This window comes from Otolemur garnettii, unplaced genomic scaffold (genome assembly GCF_000181295.1).
Source record: "Otolemur garnettii isolate 467f Iridium unplaced genomic scaffold, OtoGar3 scaffold00254, whole genome shotgun sequence".
Taxonomy (NCBI): domain Eukaryota; kingdom Metazoa; phylum Chordata; class Mammalia; order Primates; family Galagidae; genus Otolemur; species Otolemur garnettii.
The window spans coordinates 1,166,729-1,192,810 of record NW_003852649.1 but is presented as its reverse complement, the minus strand read 5'-3'; the positions used below and the strand labels follow the sequence as shown (position 1 = coordinate 1,192,810).

The following is a 26,082-nucleotide window of genomic DNA, read 5'->3' as shown; positions in this document are numbered from 1 at the left end:
TTGCAGCCGTCATTGTTGTTTGGCAGGTCCAGGCTGGGGATTCGAACCCGCCACCTTAGGTGTATGTGGCTGGCGCCTTAACTGGTTGAGCTATAGGTGCCGAGCCAAGAATTGTTTGAATTTCTAAGGGGTCTCTTGTTATTTCATCTTTACCATATCTGATTGATGAGATTAGCAGTTTTACTCTTTTTTTCTTGGTTAGGTTGGCCAAAGGTTTATCTATCTTATTGACCTTTTCAAAAAATCAACTTTTTGATTTCTTGATCTGTTGTATAATCCTTTTGTTTTCAATTTCATTTAATTCTGCTCTAATTTTGGTTATTTCCTTTCTTCTGCTGGATTTGAGAGTGGAATTTTCTTCCTTTTCCAGTTGCTTGAGATGACCCATTAAGTTGTTAGCTTCCTGTCTTTCCATTTTCTTGAGGAAGGCTTGCAATGCTATAAATTTCCCTCTTAGGACTGCCTTTGCAGTACCTCAGAGGTTTTCTTAACTCGTATCTTCATTATCCTTTTGTTCCAAAAATTTGGTAATTTCCTTCTTGGTCTTGTCTCTGACCCACCTACCATTCAGCATAAGGTTATTTAGCTTTCATGTTTTTGTATGAGTCTGCAAATTACTCTTGTTACTGAGTTCAACTTTTATTCCATGACGGTCTGAGAAGATGCAAGGAATAACTTCTATTCTTTTAAATTTGCCGAGGTTAGACTTGTGACCTAAAACGTGGTTGATTTTGGAGTATGTTCCGTGGGCCGAGGCAAAAAATTTGTATTAAGTTTTGTTAGGATGATATGTTCTGTAGATGTCCGTTAAATCCAAATGCTGAATGCTTAAATTTAAATCTAAAACTCCTTTGCTAAGATTCTTGTTGGGATCTATCCAACACTCCCAAAGGAGTATTAAAATCTCCAACTATGATGGAGCTGGGAGAAATCAAGTTGCTCATGTCTATTAGAGTATCTCTTATAAATTGATGTGCATTCTAGTTGGTTGCATAAATATTGATGATTGAAATCTCATCGTATTGAGTATTACCCTTAAGAAATATAAAGTGTCCATCTTTATCCTTGATTAATTTTGTTGGTTTAAAGCCTATGGTATCTGCAAATGAAATTGCAACACCTGCTTTTTTCTGCTTTCCATTGCCTAGAATAGAGATGATCATCCCTTCACCTTGAATCTATATTTCTCTTTTAGGGTAAGGTGGCATTCTTGTATGTAGCAGATATCTGGCCTGAGTTTTTGTATCCAGTCAGCCAGTCTGTGCCTCTTTAGAGGGCAATTTAAGCCATTCACATTGATTGAGAATATTGATAAACCTGATATAATTTGGGGTATCAAGTTTTTCGAATGTCCAGAGGACATCTTTAATCCTTTCACCACTCTGGAAATTGGAATTTGATCAAAATTTTCTGTGTGATTTTAATTATGTGGTGGAGGATTGTGCTGGTCTTTATGGATGATAGGTATGAGAATATCCTGGAGGGCTATTATAGCAAGTTATAGCAAATTTCTTCAACATGTGAATCTCATTAAAGTATTTAATTTCTCCATCATAAGTGAAACTCAGTTTAGCTGGATACAGGATCCTGGGTTGAAAGTTGTTTTGTTTTAGGAGGTTAAAAGTTGATGACCACCCTCTTCTAGCCTGAAAGGTTTCAGTAGATAGATCTGCAGTCATTCTTATATTCTTCCCCTTGTAGGTTATGGTTTTCTTACATCTAGCTGCTTTCAGAATTTTGTCTTTCATATTAATTTTAGTGAAGTTAATTATGATATGCCTGGGGTATGTCTTGTTTGGATTGAGTCATACTGGGGTTCTGAAACTGTCTGCTATCTGAATTTCAGAATCTCTTGGCATGTCTGGAAAGTTCTCTTTCATAATTCATGAAATAGAGCCTCTGTGCTTTGTGAAGCCACTTTGTCACCTTCAGGGATTCCTATAAGATGAATATTAGTTTTCTTTCAATTATTCCAGAGCTCTCTGAGAGAGTGATCCATTTTTGCTTTCCATTTCTCTTCATCCTTGTGTGCTTGGGAACATTCAGAAACTTTATCTTCAATGTCAGAGATCCTTTCTTCTGCCTGCTCCATTCTGTTATGGAGGGATTCTACCATATTTTTCAGATTTTTGAGGGCTGCAACCTCTTGCCTCAGTGTTTCAAAATCTTTAGTCATTTTATCTTTGAAATTCTTGAATTCTTGAGACATCTTTTGAATCATTTCTTGAGACATCTTTTGAATCATTGCTTGATTCAATTGCTTTAATTCCCTCCTCTCTTCTATTTTGTTATCTTATTTGTTATCCAAATAGTAACTCGATTTCTGACATCTCAGCCATCTGTTTATGGATGGGATCTTCAATTGCATCTGTCCCATCCTTTCTTGGGGGAGTTGATCTACTCTGGTTATTTGAATTACCAGAGTGTTTCTGCTGATTCCACCCCATCCTGAATTTACACCGTGTGGAGACTGTATCAGAACCTTTTAGTCAGTGGCCTCCACTGGAGAAGATGCCAGCTTCCTCTGGTTGCCCAGAGAAGCAGAGGTGTCTGTCCAGAAGAACCTGAGGGGTATGAACCTTGTTGTTTCCACTGCTGTGGTTGCTGCTCTTTGCCTCGGGGTACCGCTGTTCTAGTATGGTTCCCTCTCAGCTGACCTTCCTCTCATAGTTCTTGGGTGGCTGGCTGGGGATGCCAGGAGCGTACAGCTCTGGAAATTCTGGGCCTGCCCAGTGAGGGTGCCTGGAGTGGGGAATGCCTCCGCCGCTGCCCATAGGACAGGCAGCTCTATCAAACAGTTCTGGGCATGCCCAAAATGGGGGGACTCCTCCACCAGCCCCCACAGGGCATGCGTGGCTCTAGAAAGCAGTTTTGGGCCCACCCAGTGTGGAATCCTGGAGCAGGGAACTCCTCCCCTGCCACCTGTGGTGGCTCTAGGAAACAGTTCTTGGCCTACCCAGAGCTGGGAATTACTCTGCCACCGTCTGTGGGTCATGCATGGCTCTAGCAAGCAGTTTTTGGCCCGCCTGGCATTGGGGATTCCTCTGCTACTGCCCATGGGGCACACAGCTCTAGCAAGCAGTTCTGTGCCCGACCAAAGCAGGGGACTCCTCTACTGGCCCCCGCAGGGCATGTGTGGCTCTAGCAAGCAGTTCTGGGCCCACCTGGAGCAGGGGACTCTTCCGCCAGCCCGCACAGGCACACGTGGCTCTAGCAAGTTCTATGCCCAACCAGAGCCAGTGACTCTTCCTCTGGCCTCCACAGACATGGCTCTAGCAAGCAGTTCTGGGCCTGCCCAGTATGGATGACTCCTCCGCAGCTTCCCGTGGGATAAGTGCGCACTACCAAGCAGTTCTGGGCACACTCAGAGCTGGAGACTCCTCCACCACCCTCCGTGGGGTGTACATGGCTCTAGCAAGCAATTCTGGGGTTGCCCAGAGTGGGGGACTCTTCTGCTGGCCCCTGTGGGTCACGTGTGGCTCTAGCAAGCAGTTCTGGGCCTGCCCAGAGTGGGAGGCTCCTCCACCACTTCCCCAAGGGGCGCACGTGGCTCTAGCAAACAGTTATGGGCCCACCTGGAGCAGTGGACTCCTCCACTGCCTACCACAGCACACATGACTCTAGGACTGGAGGACTCCACCACCGCTGGTGGTGGATTTTGTATCTTTTAATTGCATTTTTGAGGTCGCTCAAGCTTGCCTCAGCAAAGTTGTTGTGCATTCTTTATTCTTCTCTCTTGGTTTAGCTCCAAATCCTCAGCTTACTTGCTAAACTTCTGTCTTTTAAGTCTCCTTCTGGATGGGAGCTTCTGTGGGAAGCTGGCTGCAGTCCACCATCTTGACTCCACCCCCTCCTTTATCATTTCTGATTGATGATATTAGAGATTTTACTTTTCTCTTTCTGGTTAGGTTAGCCAAAAGTTTACCAATTTTATTAATCTTTTTAAACAACCAACTGTTTGATTCTTGATCTTCTAAATGATTCTTTTGTTTTCAATTTCATTTAATTCTGCCCTAATTTTGATTATTTTCTTTCTTCTGCTAGGTTTAGGGTTGGAATGTCATTATTTTTTCAGTTGCTTGAGATGAACCATTAAGTTGTTGATGTCCTCTCTTTCTATTTTCTTGATGAAGGCTTCCCATGCTATAAATTTTTCTCTTGGGACTGACTTTGTAGTATCCTACCAATTTTGATGATTTGTGTCTTTATTATCATTTTGTTCCAAAAATTTCGTGATTTCCTTCTTAATCTCATCTTTGACCCAGCTATCATTCAGCATAAGGTTTTTTGGTTTCTATGACTTTCAAGATGAAGCTTTCTGTAGCTATTGAGTTCACCTTTTATTCCATGATTGTCCGAGAAGACACAAGGAATAATTTCTATCTTTTTAAATTTGCTGAGGTTAGACTTGTGTCCTAAGATATGATAAATTTTGGAGGATGATCCATGGGCAGATGAGAAGAATATGTAGTCAGTTTTATTAGATGAAATGTTCTGTAAATGTCTGTTAAGTCCGTATGTTCTAGGGGCAAATTTAAGTCTAATATTTCTTTGTTTAGTTTCTTCTTGGGGGATATATCCAAAATTGCCAAAGGGATGTTAGAATCTCCAACTATTATAGTGAATGAACATATCAAATTGTTCATGTCTGTTACAATTTGCTTTATAAATTGAGGGGCATTCTGGTAGAGTGCATAAATATTGATTATTGAAATCTCTTTATGTTGAGTGTTTCCCTTGACAAATATGTAGTGACCATCCTTATCTTTCCTTATCTTTGTTGGTTTAAAGCCTTGTGTCTGCAAATAAAATCACAACCCTTGTTTTTTTCTGATTTCCATTTGCCTGTATTATAGAGGTCTATCCCTTCATACTGAGTCTATGTTTATCCTTTAAAGTAAGATGACACTCTTATATGCAACAGATATCTAGCCCGAGTTCATGTATCTACTCAGCCAACCTGTGTCCTCTAAAGAGGACAATTTAAGCCATTCACATTAATTGAAAGACTTGATAAGCATGGACATGTTTTGGGTGCCATATCCTTCAAACGTCCAGTAGATATTTTTAATCCTTTCACCACTGTGGAAGGTAGGTTTTGTTCAAAAATTTCTGGGTGAGTTTACTTTGGTGGTAGACCATTGTGCTGATCATTATGAAAGATGAGTCTGAGCATATCCTTGGAGAACTGATTTAGTTATGGAAAATTTGTTCAACATGTATATGTCAGTAAAATATTTGATTTCTCCATCACAAATGAAGCTCTGTTTAGCTGGGTACAGGATCCTGGGATGGAAATTGTCTTGTTTTAGGAGACTGATGGTCAATGACCATCTTCTTCTGGCTTGAAAGGTTTCAGCTGAGAGATCTGCAGTCATTCTAATATTACTACCTTTGTAAGTAATGCTTTTTTTATATATGGCTGCTTGCAGAATTTTCTCCTTCATATTATCATTGGCAAAGTTAACCAATGTGTTGAGGAGATGATTTATTTGGATTGAGTCTTGCTGGGGTTCTGAAACTGTTTACTATCTGAATTTCTGTATCTATTGCAGTGTTTGGAAAGTTCTCCTCCATAATATTTTGGAGTAGAGCATCTATGTCTTTAGGACCATCCTCTTCTCCTTCAGAAATTCCTATCAAATGAATGTTTGATCTTTTAGAGGGATCCCACAGCTCTCTCAAGGAATAATCAGTTTTTGCTCTCCATTTGTCTAACCTTTTTGAACACTTGAGAATATTCAAAAGCTTTGTCTTCAATTTCAGAGATCCTTTCTTCTGCTGGCTCGAATATACTACTGAGGGATTCTACTGTATTTTGGAGCTCCTAAACTAACTTTTTCATTTCCTTGAGCTCTGCTATCTCCTTTCTCATTATACCCATATCCTTGGTGATTTTGTCTGAATTCATTAATTTCTTGAGATAACTTTTGCACAATTATTTGGATTTATATTTCTACCTTTTCCTCCATTCTATTAATCTTATTTGCCACCCATATTCTGAATTCCATTTCTGACATTTCATCCATTTGTTTATCAATGGCACCTTCTGATATATCTCCTTTGTTGCTAGAGAGTCCAACTTTAGTAGGAATATATTTGTGTGCAATATATTGCTGGGACATCAGGTGGCACTATAGTCTTAGAGGACAGACAACACCACTGATAACCTCTCTCTAGATCCCAGGCATAGACTACATCCCCAGCCTAATTGTCCATTGTGATTGCCTGATTATTTCCTCAGCATTCAGGTTCCACTGGGTTGGGAACTCAGATTTCTCCCAGATCCTTCAGAGGCAGGTCTCATCACCATGCCCCTAGACAACAGTTCTCATGCAGTGCTGAAGTCCTTTAGCCTGTCACAACTGGAGGACTGATCCTAGCAAGTGGAACTAAAATGACTATGTTGTGCAGGGGGCCACCCTTACAACCTTCTCACGACCTTGCCATAATGGCCAACTCCTTGTTGCCCAGTCCTTCCCAAATTGGTCATCCCTATACCTGCCAAACTTATGGCAAATCCTCTCCAACCAGCCTTCAAATCTGGCTGCTATATACTGTTTGGGTTTGCCCTCTCTTCCAGGCAATCCACTCAATGCACTTCTCCGCAACAGCAACCAGCAACCTACAGTCTCACAGCACACTCCAAGCCACAGCTCCAGGCAAAGTTTCCTCACCAAACAGGCCTCCGGACTAACTTTCTTTTCTCCATTGCTCTGGGAGAGCTCAGCCTGACAGTCTTCCTGATATGCCATCTTACTTTTCCTGTATAAGGACTTTATACCTTCATGGATATGGATGTTCATGTCTCTCCCCACATTTGGAAAATTTTCAGCCCTTGTTTCTTTAAGTAACACTTCCTCCCCTTTCTCTGTCTCTTCACTTTCAAGGATTACCAGTATACCTAAATTAGTAATAGTAAATTTTAAATGTATGACCAGAAAAACCAAGTGAGGTGATGGCTATGTTGATCAGTTTGATTTAAGCATTCCACATGGTATATAAAATCATCTCATTGTACCCTATAAATGTACACAGTTATGATTTTTATTAAAAATTAATCTTTTTCAGAGAGAAAAAGAGAAGTAGAGAAAGATGGCCTACCAACATGCATAAAAGGACCTTCCATCTAAACCGCTTTAGTATCTATTTAAATGTGATGGGATCCAAACTTCTGCTAAAGAGTTCAAATTATTTTAACAAATGTATATTAAATTTGGTGCAAGGAACTACATTAGACACTGTGGAGTTTACAGAAATAAACATAACTTAGTTTTTCTTTGTGAGGAGAAGAAATATGTATAATTCAGAAGTAGTAACAAAATGAAAATATTAAAAACTACATTCCAGTGGAGCATCTAACAAGAGCCATACATAGTGTTGGTGATGGTGGGGGACCCAGAGAGAAAAAAATTACTTCCAGCTAAAAGGGATGAGAAAATGTCATCACAAATTTGGCATTCAATCTGGACTCTGGAAAAATGATGGTATTTCAGCAGTGTAAATCATAGGAGGGAGACTAGATATTCTAGGATCTGGAAAGCATCATAAACAGAGGCACATGGTACCATAGTTGGAAAATAACAAAGGAGGGGTGAGAGGGGCAAACTAGCCTTAAAAAATGTTAGACGATTAAAAAATAAGAAGAAATAAGAAACAACTAGGATATATAAATAAACTGTGGCACATCCACACAAAGGAGTATTATTCCATGCCAAGAGAAGTAAGCCACAAAGAGAACTTCAATGCATATTTAAGTGAAAGAAGTCAGCTTGCAAAGACTACAAACTATATAATCTTAACTATGTGACATTCTGGAAAAGACAAAAAAAAGATGGGTGGTTTCCAGAGGAAGTGAGGGAGGGAGAGATGAATAGGTGGGGCACAGATGATTTTAAGGGAGGAAAAGTATTCTGCATGACACTATCATGGTACATACATGTCATACGTCTGTCAAAAGTTTTGTACAAACTGTACAAAACACAAAGAGCAAAGTGAGAGAGCTGGGAAGTCTGGAGATGAGGGAGAAGCATGTATGGGAGCTCTGTTTTTCCTACTCAAATTTACTGTGAGCCTAAAGCCTAAACATTTTAACAAAATAGTAAGCGTGATAAATTTTATGTTATCTATATTTATCACAATAAAAATATAAAAACTAATACTAAGAAACTAAGAGGAGAAAAGAAATAACTATGATGGTAATTTGGAGAACCAATTGCCAAGAATTCTATATCCCCTCCTTACTTACATTTTGTAATGTAGACAATTAATTTCCAATCTGTAAAATTATGAAAACTACCTAAGCAATTTTATAAAATACATAGCAGGTTCCTAGGCCTTGTCCCAGAAGTGCTGAATCACTATTTTGAGAGAAGCTAGAAATCTGCATTCATAAAACACCTCTCTGAGTAAATCTAAAGATCCCCAGATTTAGAAACTATTTTCTGGACAATATTGAGAGGAGTAATGGGGTTGGAATTCTGTACAGGGAATCTTATTTCAGCATTAATACAGCATTGGAATAGAGAAAAAGAAGACTGATGCAGAAAGGCAGTTAGATGAATGAGTAGTGGATATAGAAGTGAATGTACTCCCCAAATTCCCATTACAAGAGAAAGGTTTGCCTCAATAATACTCAGGCCATTGAAAAGTAGAGGATTTGGAGCTCACTTGCAAGAAGACAAGGAAAGGGGACTGTAGTTGGAGAGAGGCCCAGAGACAGAGGACTATCTCTACATATATATGCTTAGGCATGGGAGAGACTTAGAGTGTATGAAGTAAGTGCCCCAATGTTGACCACAACAATAAGAAAGGGGGGAAAGTCAAATATTTATAATTTTGCAAATAGAGATAATAGGAAAGTTTGGCCACTTTTGATTGCTGGGATGGAGGGCTATTAGGAGAACACCTGATGACGTTAGACTTGTAGCCTAAGAAAATGGTACTAAGAAGAGACAGGGAAGAAAGAAAGATCAGGTTTAAAGGGAGAAAAGTGAGCTTGCTTTTGGATATATTGGAATATAAAGTGTTACTAGGACCTTCAAAGGGGGATATTTGACAGGAGCTAAAATTATGGGTCTGTACTTGAAAAAAAAAGTGATATCATTTAGCACTCAGCTATTTAAAGTGGAAGGTGCTATGGCAGTAAATGAGATTACTCAGATAGAGAAGGTGGTCTGAGCATAAAAGAGGGCAGAGAATATAACTCATACATTGGGCATCTCTTATTCTTTGTGTCATTCTCCTCAGTCTTCCCTGGCTTGTGTAAACCATGGCTTGATGTTGCACTGTGCACCACAAGTGTGCCTCAGGGAGAAAAAACAAGAGAGAGAGAAGAGATGAGGAGCACTCTAGGTCTGAAAGTACAAGACATCAACAGTTTCCAAGTATCTGTCATCTCCAGGGAGTTTTCTGACAGTCCCCTGCTGCTCGAAGCTAGGTGGTACCATGATTTAGAATTCTGTGCTTCTCAAACTTTCACATTCATATGCTAGAGTAGTAGTTCAGTGGGTACGGTGCTGGCCACATACACTGAGGCTGGCAGGTTTGAACCTGGCCTGGGACCAACTAAAACAATGACAAATGCAACAAAATAAAAATAGCCAGGTGTTGTGGCGGGCACCTGTAGTCCCAGCTACTTGGGAGGCTGAGGCAAGAGAATCACTTAAGCCCAAGAGTTTGAGGTTGCTGTCTCCAAAGGAGCTGTATAAGCTTGCAGTGTGACCAACTGTGTGTGTGACCAACTGTGTATAAGTTGGTCCCTTCCACCCACACCAGCATCTGCAGCTTTGGGACTTTGTGATGTGAGCTATTCTCACTAGGGTTAGGCTATATTTCAGAATGGTTTTCATTTGCATTTCTCTGATATTAGGGATGATGAGCATTTTTTCATCTTGTACTCTTATATTAATTCAAAAAATTTTTCAAATGATTTAAAAACAAGACACAGATTTCTGTCTCACCTGGAGAATCTTCTCAGTAAGTATGGTGCAGGACCTGACAGTTTGCATTTCTAGCTCCTGATTGATACTGATGTTGCTAGTAGACGGACCACATTTTTAGGCTCTGATTTAGATAATTTCACTTATTACCAAATACCATACAAATGTATAGAGATTAAGAAAATACCCAAGAATGCCACAAAGGGATTTCTATCCTTTATTTACAAAAGAGGGTGACTGCCAACTTTTTAACCCAAAGATCTCCTAAACAGAAGGGAATTTCCAACTTCACTTTTCCTTACCATGACTTTTTCATCTATTTGCAGAGTACCCAGATCCTGCTTGGAATTATGATCTTTTCTTTTGGAGTTGTTTTCCTTTTCACTTTGACAAAACCATACCCAAGGTATCCCTTCATATTTTTGTCAGGATATCCATTCTGGGGCTCTTCTTTGGTGAGTATAATCAATCAAGTTCAATTTGACTTCACGACTACCACAATGTTAGGGGATATTTTTGTTAGGAAACAAGCTAGATCCAGTTGTATAATATGCTTTGCAAAGTACAAGAAAATGAACCTAGTTGAAATCATTTCCTTTCTAATTCATCAAAATTACTGATATTCCATCATTGGGTCTTTCTTGAAAATCCTTTGGGAATATTTCTCTGGGTCTTGAAGTTATTTATTTGTCCATTCATTCTTTCAAAATTAGTCACCATATATTATAGATACATAGAGCAAGACAATGAGAATCCAAAGATTAGTAACACATGAGCCCTTCTTTCAAAGGGCTCTTGGTCCAGCAAGAAAGAAAATATGTAACTGGATCATATCAAGGCACTGTGGTAAATGGTATCATAGAGGGGCAAGAAGTTTTCACATAAGCAGAGATCAAGGAGCAATTTACTCTTTAGAGAAATAGAGAAGCAGGAAAGGTTGCTCAGGTGTAACTTTTGAGCTACACAGAGGCATTGACTTAACCACATTTAATCAAATTCAATAAACATCAATTTAGCACCTAATACTTCCAGAGAATGGGCAGGGTATACAGTTTCAGGAGAAGTTTCAGAAGAAAGGCTGTCCCTGGTCTCAAGGTCTCAGAGTCAGACAATTACTACAGACATGAAGAGGGATGGTGGAGGAAAAGCACTGACAAAATGGAGGGGTTATTGCCCAAAGACATTTCCACCTTGCTTGAGCTTTAAAGGCCGAGTGGTTAATCAGGTGAGGACTCATCCAGAGGGAGTAAGGGATGCCTGGGAGTAAGTGGGAGGGAGGGATGTCTTATTGAATACCAAGAAAGAAATTCGAGCAAAACACTGGAGGTATGGGAGGGAAGGTGGAAGGATGAGGCCAATGGAAATACTCATAAAGGGCTAGAAATTTAAACATGGATTTGAAATTTCCACTAGACAATGCTGTTACCACATTTGATACATTTCTATAAAAATTCTTGGCTATTTTGAAGAATTACCAGCACATTCACTGCAACTCCTTCCTACATTCCCATCTAAGGGAATGCAGTGGATCGCAATAAGGTGGAATCGAGTCTTAATGGTTGTAGACTGATTTGACATCAGCGTGTCATGATATCAACGCTGAATCCACAATAGCTATGAAAGGAAGATGGATGAGAAAACTACAGCCTGATATGATTTAAAATGTTCTCGTGTTCAAATACATACATAAAGCATATTTCCAGTCCAATGTTTTGTCCACTACTTATTTGCAATCACACAAGGCAATGCACTTCCTTACTGCCCTAAGGATTGTGTAAAACTTGGAAGGAGGGCATGTAAAAGAAATGCAAAGAGGTGTATTGTGTGAAAAGTCTTTGATGTCAGCTAACCATTCAGTCATTAAGATATTTATTCTTTGTAACAGTTCATTAATTCTGGAGCCTTCCTAATTGCATTGAAAAGAAAAACCACAGAAACTCTGGTGAGTTATATTTCCACTTTATTAAAAATACACAACTTAGAAATAATTGATCCTGGCCTTGAAAAATAAATTTGTAAAGTCATTAGGCCACCATAGTTTCATGAACTGTCAAGTACTAGTACTAATAAATGGCATTTGCTTCCTGTTTTCATAGAATAATAAGCCATTAGTGTTAGCAGAGGGTTTTCTAGGCCACTCATTTTAATTCTGATTCTATATATAAAGACAATTACATGACTTGTCCAAGTTCCCCAGACAATTAATGGTAGAATAGGTCTCAGTATTCCAGTTATTCATTCATTATTTCTATAAGTATTTTGGGTATCTAGCAAATAAGATACACTTTGATAGGCAGTAGTTTGACTTTACCTGTAAGGTACACTGTAGATAATCCCATTAAGCCATAAGTAGAACATCAAAATATAGAATACAATGCTAATTCATGTGAAGTTATAAGTCACAGACAAATTATAAATAGGATACTTTTGCTTTACTCAAAGAATCAAAGATTTAAGATATTAATATGCCAATAAATTATTTTCAGCAAAGAACATCTGTTAGTTTGTCATTTTGCAAAGAAATATAAATTTCAGAGGAATTCAATGTTTAAACATGTGGGTCTTAAAAGTCCAAATATACTACAATTTTTGTCAAAGCATGAAAATACAATGTAACATGGCTAATTCCCCTAATATTTCCTTTGTTCTGCCAAATGAATGACAGTTGAACTACACACAGAATGTAGGGGATGGAAAGGTTTTTAAAAGCTCACTGGATCTTTTCTTTCTGTGGGTGAGGGCCCAAAGTCTAAAGGAACAAAGAGACCCACATATGACCACATGGCTGCCTCTTGGCTTTATGATGTGATGAAAATTCTGCTCTCTTGTCTCCCCATCCATTGCTTCATCCATGGTACATGTTGTACCTGAATCATCTGTCATGATCTTATTCTATTCTAGATGCTAACAAGCCGACTAATGAATTTTCTTAGTGCCCTGGGAGCAATAGCTGGAATCGCTCTCCTCGCATTTGGTTTCCTTCTAGATCAAGACTACATTTGCGGTTATTCTGTAAAAAATAATCATTGTGAGGCTATTACTATCCTATTCATGGTAAGTATGTTGCATTTTTAGAGTGAGGACCAAATGGTTTCATGCAAATGACTTATTATCACCCAATCAACACCATCCAGATGTTGTGGACATGCATGTTTTGTATGTACTTTCTTTTATTCACAAACATTTATGGAATCCATAATACTTGATAGACATTGTACCAAGCATTGTGGAATAGAAAAATAAACACCTATAACTCCCACCTTTAGGAATCCATGCATGATTAGAAGAGATAACACATGTATACAAATTAGTATTACAGAAATATAAAATGATATACTAAAAGAAAAATACAAGTACAGCAGTATAGTCACAGTTCATAGTTCTAGTCGTATCTTAGAATCACTGAGAAGTGTTTTTATGGTTTTAACATTAATAGTTAAGCCGAATTGATGATAAAGAATGGTAAGCTGAAAAGAGGCATTTCATTTTGCTCTTTCAAAATATCAATACAATTAGTCTTTAAAGGAATGTAAAAGGTTTGAATCCACATGGAGAGAAAATTATGTCAATGAGACATCAAAAATTGCTGAGGAAACTGAAAACTAACCACTTAATAGAAGTGAGATATTTCGAGCTTGGCATGGCAACTCATACTCATAATCCCAGCACTATGGGAAGCTGAAGCAAGAGGCTCACTTGAGGCCAGGAGTTTGAGACTAGCTGGGCAACATAGTAAGACTCCATCTCAAGAGAAAGAAATTAAGGAAAGGAGGGAGGGAGTGGGAAGCTAGCAGGATGTGGTAGAATGTACCTATAGTTCCACTTACTCAGGAGGATGAAGCAGAGGGATTGCTTGAGTCCAGGAGTTTGAGTTTGAAATGAGCTAAGTTGCTGCCACTGCACTCTAGCTGGGGAGACAGAGCAAGATTGTGTCTGAAAAAGCATTTCCTTCATCAACTGAGGGAATCATATGGTCTTTGTTTCTGGTTTTAATTTTCTCTTTTTGTTAGGTCCTTTCCTGTTGTTATTTCCCCTTTATCATTTCTGATTGAAGTTATTAGAGTTCTTACTTTTCTGCTTCTGGTTAGTCTAGCCAAGGGTTTATCAATTTTATTAACCCTTTCAAAAAACCAACTTTTTGTTTCCCTGATTTTCTGAATGATTCTTTTGTTTTCAATTTCATTTAATTCTGCTCTAATTTTGGTTATTTCTTTTCTTTTGCTGGATTTGGAGCTAGATTATTCTTCCTCTTCCAGTTGCTCGAAATGGCCCATTAGGTTTTTTATTTAAGGATTTTCTTTTCTTTTTTTTTTTTTTTGTCCTTTGTTCATTTATTTTTATTGAGATATAATTCTCATGCCATACTATCTGTCTTTTTCTTATTAAGTCATATATACACAGATCATGAATACATTTATGCCTTTGTGGGATTCAATGTGTTGATTATTTGTACAAATTAGAGTGCTTACATCCTACTAATTAACATAGCTTTCACCTCATTTACTTAATCACAGTGTTAAGACATTTGTGTTCAATACTTGATAGATTTGACTTATACCCTTGTGAGGGGGGGTGGTTCAATAGAGGGAGGGTTAATGGTGGGACTACACCTATGGAGGCTTTTGTTTTCAATTTCATTTAATTCTGCTCTAATTTTGATGATTTCTTTTCTTCTGCTGGGTTTGAAGCTAGATTGTTCTTCCTTTTCCAGTTGCTTAAGATGACCCATTAGGCTTTATATTTAAGGCTTTTGACAATATCCAGCATTCTTTTTGATAAGAACACTTAAGAAAATTGGCTTACGTGGGACACTTCTAAAACTAATAGAGGCCATCAACAACAAATGCACAGCCAAAATCATATTGAATGGAGTAAAGTGAAAGCATTTTCACTCAGAACTGGAACTAGACGGGGATGCCCACTGTAACCACTGCTATTTAACATAGTGCTGGAAGTCATGGCCATCACAATCAGCCAAGAAAAAGAGATCAAGGGCATACAAATCAGGTCAGAGGAGGTCAAACTCTTGCTCTTTATAGATGACATGATCTTATATCTGGAAAACCCCAGGGACTCAACCACACAGCTCTTAGAAACGATCAAGGACTTCTTCTATGACTTGGCAATTATGATTGAGCTGAAATGAACAATCTGGTGCAAATATCTTTGTTGCCAAATGATGCATTCCAATTTGTATAAATAATCAACACATTGAATTCCACAATGGCATAAATGTATTCATGATCTATGTACAAATGACTTAATAAAATAAAGAAATAATCAAAGAATATAGCAGTGCCTCAGGATTCAAAATTAATTCCCACAAAGCAGTAGCCTTTATATATACCAATAACAGTCAAGCTAAAAATAAAATCAAATACTCTATACCTTTTATAAGAACTCTGAAGAAGATAAAATACCTGGGAAGTTATCTAACAGAAGATATGGAAGATCTCTATAATGATAACTATGAAAACCTGAGAAAAGAAATAGCAAAAGATGCTAACAAATGGAAAAACTTACCATGCTCATGGCTGGTAAGAATCAACATCATTAAAATGTCCATTCTAATCAAAGCAAACTACAGATTTAATGCAATCCTCATCAAAGCATTAATGTTATACTTTGAAGAACTTGAAAAAATAATACTTCCCTTCATATGTAACCCAAATAGCAAACACAATTCTTAAAAATAAAAACATATCTGGAGGTATCATATTACCAGACTTCAGTTTATACTATAAGTCTATGGGGATCAAAACAGCATAGTACTGGCACAAAAATAGAGATATAGATCTATGGAATAGAATAGAGAATCTAGAGATGAACCCAGCCACCTATCACTATTTGATCTTTGATAAACCAAACAAAAGCAAGCACTGGGGAAAATAATCCCTATTTAATAAATGGTTCTGGGAGAACTGGATAACCACATGTAAAAGACTGAAACTCGACCTGCACATTTCACCACTCACAAAAACTGACTCAAGATGGATAAAAGATTTGAATCTAAGGCATGAAGTGATAAAAATCCTAGAAGACAAAGTGTGGGGAAAACTCTTAAGGATGTTGGACTGGGGAAACATTTTATGAAAAACACTTCCATGGCAATTGCAACAACAACCAAAAATAAACAAATGGGAGTTAATTAACCTGAAAAGTTTCCGCACAGCTAAGGACACAACAATTAAAGCAAATAGACAACTTTCAGAATGGGAGAAGATTTTTGCATCTTGCAAATCTGACAAAGGTCTGATAACTAGAATCTACAGAAAACTCAAATTAAGAAGAAAAAAGCAAATAATCCCATTTATAAGTGGATAAGAGACTTGAACAGAAACTTCCCTGAAGATGGCAGACAAATGGCCAACAAACGTATGAAAATATGCTCATCATCTTTAATCATCAGGGACATACAAATCAAAACCACTTTGAGATATCACCTAACCCCAGTAATATTAGCCCACATTACAAAGTCCCCAAACTGCAAATGCTGTTGTGGATGTGGAGAGAAGAGAACATTTCTACACTGCTGGAGGGATTACAAACTATATGATCTTTTGGGAAAGAAGTATGGAGAATACTGAAAGAACTAAAAGTCAACTTTCCATTTGATCCCACAATCCCATTACTAGATATCTACCCAGAAAAACAAAAAGCATTTTATCACAAAGACATTTTCACCAGAATGTTTATTGAAGCTCAATTCATAATTGCCAAGTTGTAGAAGCAACCCAACAAACCATGATATTTGAGGCAACCCATCAAACCATGAATGTATTAACAAATTGTGGTATATGTATACCATGGACTACTATACAGCCATAAAAAAGTTGAAGACTATACATCTTTTATGTTTGTGTGGCTATAGTTGAAACATATCCTTCTTAATGAAGTATCTCAAGAAGGGAAAAAAAAAAACCATGTGCTCAATACTAATATGAAACCAATACATAAATAATTGCACATCCACACAAAGGATAAAACACGAATATAGTCTAGCAAGGGGGAGGGAAAATGTGGCAGAGGGATGGGAAGGGGGGGAGGGTAACTGATGGGATCTCACCTAATGTACATAATATGATGTTTAGCACACCCCTTGGGTGAAGGGTCAACTATAACTAGAACTTTACCTTGGAAGTTAGGACAATGTAACCTAAAAATTTGTGCCCTCATGTTAATTTTAAATAAATAAATAAAAAGAAATTACACGACTAAAATTCTAAAATAAAATTGTGCCAACCTAGAATTTTGGGTGTAGTAAAAATATTCTCAAAAGTGAAACTGAATGTTTCCGTATAAAATGAAGTACTAATTTTTCCAGATCTTTAATGCATGACAGAGGTACTGTAATAGGGATTGCATTAAATCTATAGATTGCTTTGGGAAGTATAGACATTTTAACAATGTTGATTCTTCCCAGCCATCTTCAGCTATTTCTCTTTTCAGAGTTAAATAGTTCTCTTTATAGAGATCTTTCACGTCCTTTGTTAGATACACTCCCAGATATTTCATCGTCTTTGGCACTATTGTAAAGGGAATAGAATCCTTGATTGTTTTATCACTTTGACTATTGTTGGTACATATAAAAGCTACAGATTTGTGAGTATTGATTTTGTATCCTGAGACACTGCTGTATTCCTTGATCACTTCTAGAAGTTTTGTAGCTGAGTCCCTGGGTTTTTCCTGATATACAATCATATCATCTGTGAAGAGTGACAGTTTGATCTCCTCTGATCCTATTTGGATACCCTGATTCCCTTATCATGCCTGATTGCAATGGCTAACACTTCCATTACAATGTTAAAAAGTGAAAACAAATCAGGAGGTATCACGCTTCCAGACTTCCGACTATACTATAAATCTATAGTAATCAAAACAGCATGGTACTGGCACAAAAATAGAGAGGTAGATGTATGGAACAGAATTGAGAACCAAGGGATGAACCCAGATACTTATCATCCATCATTTGATCTCTGATAAGCCTATCAAAAATATAAATTGGGGGAAAGATTCTCTATTTAACAAATGGTGCTGATTGAATTGGCTGATGACTTGTAGAAGACTGAAATTGGACCCACACCTTTCTCCTTTAAGAAACATTGACTTTCACTGGTTAAAGAACTTAAACTTAAGACATGAACCTATAAAAATTCTTGGAGACAGTGAGGGGAAACACTTGAAAAAATTGGCCTGGGAGAATACTTTATGAGGAGGACACCCCAGGCAATTGAAGCAATATCAAAAATACATTACTGGGATCTAATCAAACTAAAAATCTTCTGCACTGCCAAGAACACAGTAAGTAAAGCAAGTAGACAGCCCTCAGAATGGGATAGAATTTTTGCAAGTTATATTTTTGACAAATGTCTAATAACAAGAATCCACAGGGAACTCAAACTTATTAATAAGAAAATAACAAGTGATCCCATTTCATTGTGGGCAAGAGACATGAACAGAAGCTTCTCTGAAGAAGACAGGTGCACAGTCTATAGACACATGAAAAAATGCTCATCTTTAATCATCAGAGAAATGCAAATCAAAACCACTTTGAGATATCTAACTCTAGTAAGAGTAGCCCACATCACAAAATCCCAAAACTACAGATGTTGGCATGGATGTGGAGAAAAAGGAACAGTTCTGCACTGTTGCTAGGAATGCAAGTAAGTACATTGCTTTTGGAAAGAAGTTTGGAGAACACTGAGGGTTCTATTTTTTTTTTATTAAATTATAGCAGTGTACATTAATACTATCATGGGGTACAGTGTACTGTTTCTGTATACAATGTGAAATACTTTCATCCAACTGGTCAGCATAGCCTTCGTGTCTTTTTCTTGGTTGTTGTATTAAGACATTTATATTCTTCATTTAGAGAGATTCACATGTATCCTTATAGGATGAACCATAGGCATGATCCCACCAATCACACTCCCTCCGCCCATGCTCCCCCTCCCCTCCCCTCCCTCTCCCCATATTCCTGGGATAAAATTAGGTTATAGATATCCTATGAAAGCTATAAATTAGTTTCATAGTAGGGCTGAGTACATTGGATACATTTTCTTCCATTCTTGGAATACTTTGCTAAGAAGAATATTTTCCAGCTCCATCCTTGTAAACATGAAGGAGGTAAAGTCTCTATCTTTCTTAATGGCTGTATAGTATTCCGTGGTGTACATATACCACAATTTATTGATCCACTCGTGGATCGATGGGCTCTTGGGCTTCTTCCATGACCTAGCAATTATGAATTGGGCTGCAATGAACATTCTGATACAAATATCTTTATTGTAGTGTGAATTTTGGTCTTCTGGATATATACCTAATAAAGGAATTATAGGATCAAATGGCAGGTCTATTTTTAGTTCTCTAAGTGTTCTCCAGATGTCTTTCCAAAAGGAATGTATTAGTTTGCAATCCCACCAGCAGTGTAGAAGTGTTCCCTTTTCTCCACATCCACGCCAGTATCTGTGATTTTGGGATTTGGGGATATGGGCTAATCTTACTGTTGTTAGATGATATCTCAAAGTAGTTTTGATTTGTATTTCTCTGATGATTAAGGATGGTGAGCATTTTTTCATATGTTTGTAGGCCATGTGCTTGTCTTCTTCAGAGAAGTTTCTCTTCAAGTCCCTTGCCCACCCTGAGAGGGGATGATTTGTTCTCTTCTTCCTAATACGTTTGAGTTCTCTGTGGATTCTGGTTATTAAACCTTTGTTGGAGACATAACCAGCAAATACCTTCTCCCATTCCAAGGGCTGTCTACTTGCTTTATTTACTGTGCTTTTGGCTGTGCAGAACTTTTTTAATTTGATGAGGTCCCAGTAGTATATTTTTGATCTTGCTTCAATTGCCCAGGGGGTCCTCTTCATAAAATTTTCACCCAGGCCGATTTCTTCAAGTGTTTTCCCTACACTTTCTTCTAGTATTTTTATAGTTTCACGTCTTAAGTTTAAATCTTTAATCCAGTGAGAGTCAATCTTAGTTAGTGGTAAAAAGTGTGGATCCAGTTTCAGTCTTCTGCAGGTCGCCAGCCAGTTCGCCCAGCATCATTTGTTAAATAAGGGAATCTTTTCCCCACTCAGTGTATACCTACCCTTTGATCCTGCAATTCCTCTACTAGGTGTATATCCAAAATACCAAAAATCACTTGGCAACAAAGATATTTTCACCAGATTTTTCATTGAAGCTCAATTCATAGTTGCCAAGTCTTGGCAGAAGCTCCAGTGCCCATCGACCCATGAATAGATTAATAAATTATGTTACATGTATACCATGGAATACTATGCAGCATTAAAAAAAGATGGAGACTTTACCTCTTTTATGTTTACATGGATGGAGCTGTAAAATATTCTTCTTAGTAAATTATCTCAGGAACAGAAAAAAATATCCAATGTACTCAGTACTTCTATAAAACCAATTTATAATCACTCACAGTTTCATATGAAAGATGAATCACAACTATTGCCCAGGATGAAGGAGGGAAGGGATGGGGGATGGAAAAGGAGGGGGGTGGTTATATAGAGGGAGAGTTAATAGTGAGACTACACCTATGGAGCATACTGCAAGGGTACAAATCAAATCTTTCAAGTATTTAACACAAATGTCTTAACACTGTGATTAAGTAATGAGGGGAAAGCTATGTTAATTAGTAGGATGTAAGCACTCTGATTTGTACAAATAATCAACACATTGAATCCCACAAAGGCATAAATGTATTCATGATCTATGTATATTTGACTTAAGAAAAAAAGTGAAACTGAAATAAAAATAACTGACAAAACTTGACAGATTTCACACAGAAAGTTTCAACAATTAACCAATCATATGCTGACCCATGGCGCAAATCTCAGCAAAATTCAAAGGATTAAAATCATATACAATATTTCCTTTGAACACAAAGAAATGGATTTGAATATTAATTTAAAAACTAGCTTAAAAAAATCCCAAAACTGTTTGAAAACTAAATTATGCAAGGTTCAAAGAAGAACTTATACTACAAATAGAAAATATATTAAAAATGAAATTATAATGAAAATATTCATATAAAATTTTATTGTATACAACTAATAGATGCTTAGACGAAACTTTATAGCCTCACCTTAAGTGCAAATATTATGAAATAAAACACACTAAAAATGTACCTAAATATTTATATCAAGAAATTATACAGGTCTCTCTCACCTCTGCTCCTTCATGACAGGAACCCACTTCCGCCTCTCTTTTGAAGTGCTCTAAACTTTCTCTTTTTCTTAAATAAAATTTCTCTTGGAAAATTAGACAAAATGATTAAATTTAAAGACAATGAAAGAATGAGATGAGATAAAAATTAATGAAATAAACATAAAACAGTATATAAGACCAAAAAGCTGAAATATAGATGTCTAAAAGAATAATAAAATTCGGGCGGCACCTGTGGCTCAAAGGAGTAGGGTGCCGGCCCCCTATGCCAGAGGTGATGTGTTCAAACCCAGCCCCGGCCAAAAACTGCAAAAAAAAAAAAAAAAAAGAAGAAGAAGAATAAAATTCACAACCCCCTAGCAATTAATAAAGAAAACAGAGAATACATAAACTGTCAATACCAGAATCTAACAAAGGTACACCACTGTTAATACACAGCCATTACAATATGAGAATCTGAACACTGTTATAAAAATGGTGTGATGAAAAAAATGGTGTGATGTATTAGATGAAATTGACAAATCCTTTATGAAATCTACCTATAAAAACTACGTCAAAAACTACTATGGCATATACCTGCCATAACTAAGATAGGTGAAAACAGAACATCTGATTAGGCTTATATCTAATAAAAAATGAAATCTATAATTGAAAAATTCTCTCAATTAAAAAAGAGAGAAAGCAAAGCAATCCAAGAGCAGACTAATTTTTCTAAGCATTTAGAAAAGAAATAATACCAAACTTAACAAATAGTTTCAGAAAATGGGACAAGAACACTTGTCAACTCAAAAGTATTCTTGTGATGCTGTCACAACTTTGCCACTAAAATATGACAAGAACATTATCAAAGATGGGAAATCTACAGGCAATTTCATAAACTTTGTGCAGAAATATGAAATATAATATTAGGATATCAAATTCAGAAACAGATAACAGAGCATGGCCGTGTCTGTTGATACCAGAAGAACACAACTGATTTCACATTCAAAAATCAAAGATAGACCTAAATGTGAACTTTAAACTACAAAGTTTTGGAGGGGGAGAAAGTGTGTAACTTAGGAGACTATCTCCATGACCTTGGGAGTAGGCAAAGCTTTCTAAAACACAAAGGACTAACCACAAAGGAAAAAGACAGTAAAATGGACTACTTCAAAATTCAAAAAAATAAAATAAAAGAATGAAACAAATTAAGACTATTTCACCAAAGACATTATTAAGAAACTAAAAAATGCAAGGCACAGAAAGGGATAAAAAGTCCCCACTCTAGATATGTCACAAAAGGTCCAAAATATATTAAGCACTCTCAAAAATCAATAATAAAAAGCCAAAAGAATACAAATACAAATAAAAAAGGCTTGCATGAGCACTACTCAGAGAAATATAGATAAGTGGCTGGTAAGCACGCAAAACTGTGCAAAGCATTATTAACTATCAGATAAATGCCAAGTAAAACCACAAGAAGACACCACTGAACTTCAAGCCAGAATGATTTTAATTTTAAAAACTGGTAATACCAAGTGTTGGAAGGATTGTGAAGCATCTAGTATTCTACACATTGTTGGAGGGCGTGTGAAATGGCTCAACCACCTTGGACAGCTATTTGGCAGTTTTTTACAAAATTATGCATATACCTGTTTTCTGCCTCATAATACATACAAGCATGTTCACAGCCACCTCCATTCATGATAGTTAAAAATTTGAAGCAATAAAAATTCAAATCAGCAGCAGAATAGCTAAACAAATGATAATTATTCAAATAATGGAATACTTAGCAGTGAAAAAGAACAACCTTCTGCTACATAGAACAATATGATAAATTTCAGTTCACTATAGTAAGTAATTTCAGATACAAAAATAAACAGGCACATTTAATACAATGTTAAAAGTCAGAAGAGTGGCTGACTCTTGGGAGAACTGACTGGGAATGAACCCAAGAAAACTTACTAGGGGGATGGAAATGTGCTGTATCTTGATCTGGAAAGCCAAAAAAAAAAAGATAAAACACTTTTTTTTTCCAGTTTTTTTTTTTTATTATTAAATCATAGCTGTGTACATTAATGCAATCATGGGGTACAGTGTGGTGTTTTTATATATAATTTGAAATATTTTCATCAAACTGTTTAACATAGCCTTCATGTCATTTTCTTAGTTATTGTGTTAAGACATTTATATTCTACTTTTAGAAAGAATCACTTGTACCCTTGTAAGATAAACCATAGAGGTGATCCCTCCAATCACCCTCCCTCCACAGACCCACCCGCTTCCCTACCCTTCCCCCTTCCCCGTATTCTTAGGCTATAATTAGGTTATAGCTTTCATATGAAAGCTATAAGTTAATTTCATAATAGGACTGAGTGCATTGGATACTTTTTCTTCCATTCTTGAGATACTTTGCTAAGAAGAACATTTTCCAGCTCAATCCATGTAAACATGAAGGAGGTAAAGTCTCCATCTTTCTTTAGGGCTGCATAATATTCCATGGTGTACATATACCACAGTTTTTTGATCCATTCGTGGGTTGACGGGCACTTGGTCTTCTTCCATGACCAAGCAATTATGAATTGGGCTGCAATAAACATTCTAATACAAATATCATTGTTGTAATGTGTTTTTTGGTCTTCTGGATATATACCTAATAAAGGAATTGTAGGATCAAATGGCAGGTCTATTTTTAGTTCTCTAAGTATTCCCCAAACGTCTTTCCAAAAGGAATATATTAGTTTGCATTCCCACCAGCAGTGAGGGAACACTTCTTTATATATAAACTTTGGTATGGTTAAAAAAAAAACTAGCAAAATATGTTTAAAGCAGCTAACAGCCACATTTTAAGGTTTTAATACAGATTGCATATAACTATCAAAAAAGGTCAAGCGCACAATAAAAAAATAGACAATATGAGGAGGGAATTTACAAAATAATAATAATAATAATAATAAACTCTTCTACTGGCCTAACATGAAGAGTGATGCCCCGATTCACTGGCAGTCAGGAAAATGCCAATTAAATTAACAAGGAACTAATATTTGCATTCATTAGACTGGCAAAAATTAAAGAGTGCTAACATGACTGGCCAGGGATATGGTGAAAAGAATGTTCTTATGTATTAGCTGTAGAACTATGAAATGTTACTATCATTTTGGAAAGCAAGAAAACGACATTAATTTATCTGAAAAATACACGTGGCTTTTAACTCCGGTGTCTCTCTTCAGAGCAATTAAACCACCTATATAGAAGGGTATATGTACAGGAATACCATTGCAGCATTGTTCAGAGTGGTAAAACAAACAAAAACCACAGCAAAGAAAAGGAGGAAGAAATTAATTATTTCCTGTCACCCAAGAATACATGAACAATGGCAAAACTACAGCATGAAATATTAAGTGTCCATTTACAACCGCGTGGTTCTAAAATAAACCTATAGTTAAAACATAGTAGACAAATTAGGCGAAAGAACAGGATGCATTAACCTTTGCAGTGTACATATAAAGTCCAGCTGTCAGAGGACCACAAACTTACCTGACATAGGGCTGCGTCCAGTCTCTGGGCTACCGATGAAGTGTGTACCCATATTTGTGCTCTCAGTTGCCAGTACAAAGCATTGTAAAGGTCTTGTCTGTAGTGAAAAAAATAATTCAAAGTGGTACTCCTAACAGCTGCTTTCTTTATGTCTTCTTATCTCTTTTTTACTATAAGTCCCTCTATTTTTCTGGGACTGTAAGTTTTCCCTCTGTTTTCTTTACTTTTCTACTATTGCTTCTCTCTCTCTCTTTTTTTTTTTTCCTGTTTTTTCACTGCCTTCTTTCTTTCTCCTCCATCAGACCACTTTTTTCCCCCATTGGATCAGGAGAATCTTGATACCAAACCTAGCAAAATCCATTACACTTTTTTAAATGCATTTAGTTGTATTTATAAAATGAACTATTTCCTACACATAATTTAGAAAATGTATTTTTTTATGACTTGCTCTAAGAAAATAACATGCTATGATAAAATAGCTGTACACTCTCATGGTCCTCCATTAATTTAATTCCTAACCATCAGATAGACTTGAGAGAGGTGGAGGAGCTTTTATAATCTGGGTATTGTTACCTCATTCTAATCAGAAAAACTATGACTGTGCTAATATTATGACTCCTCATTATTTTTCTTCTTCTGTTGCAGGGAATTTTGATTATGTTGACGGTCTTCAGCGTTTTTGAGTTATTGATTACATTGCCTTTGTCGATCGTGGGGTTCAGCTCAGAAGACTGTGATTGTGGGGAATGGTGTTAAGTAGCACTATGAAAATAAAGAGGCCTTATAATAATATAACATTTAGAGATGATTCCTGCTTGTGAGGAAAAGCCAAATGGAGCATAAAATCCTAAGGCTGGCAACTCTTTAAAGCAAAGGGGAGTGACCCATTGGAGGTGGTTCTGGTGACATTTTGGCTAATAAAACACATCCTGCTTCTTAACAATGCCATGTCACTCTCTCCCCAAATCAAATGGTCACCTTGGTGTTGTCACCTCTGTTAGTCATGCATTCTTTCATCTAAAGGACAAGAAAACATGTTCTTGCCTTTGAACAAAGATATGAACCAAAGTTCAGGGTCTGGGGTGACCCTGTCAGCTCACTTGTCTGGTTCATGGCATCTCTTGTTGATTTCTCCAAGAGAAGCCACCCAATAGGCCCCATTGTCATGACAAGGATGGCAAAGAGAAATATTTTAAATGTGTTACTGACCTAATTAAATATCCCCAAGCCTGGGGGTGGGAGTGGTGGTACATCAAAGAAAGTGCTATGGTCAAATCCAAACTGTAGCAGGAATTTCCACACACGCACAAATTGAAAACTCAATCAGTTCAAATCAGCAAAGACAAGGTCAACATTTATTCACTCATACAAATTCAAATTCAGGTTTATTTGGGAAGAATCATACATGGAACCACGTAAGTTACTTCATTAGCCACAAAGATCAAAA

General features: G+C 37.0%; 1 protein-coding gene across 1 annotated transcript in view; it reads left to right on the top strand.

The window, feature by feature from the left end:
- Positions 1-25,391, top strand: part of MS4A5 (membrane spanning 4-domains A5) — a 35,516-nt gene extending 10,125 nt beyond the window's left edge. Inside the window, exons 2-5 of the mRNA XM_003802708.1 lie at positions 10,268-10,396; positions 11,827-11,883; positions 12,843-12,995; positions 25,281-25,391. Of these exons, the coding sequence (XP_003802756.1) occupies positions 10,268-10,396; positions 11,827-11,883; positions 12,843-12,995; positions 25,281-25,391 (450 nt within the window). The remainder of the gene's footprint in view (positions 1-10,267; positions 10,397-11,826; positions 11,884-12,842; positions 12,996-25,280) is intronic.
- The last annotated feature ends 691 nt before the right edge of the window (positions 25,392-26,082 follow it).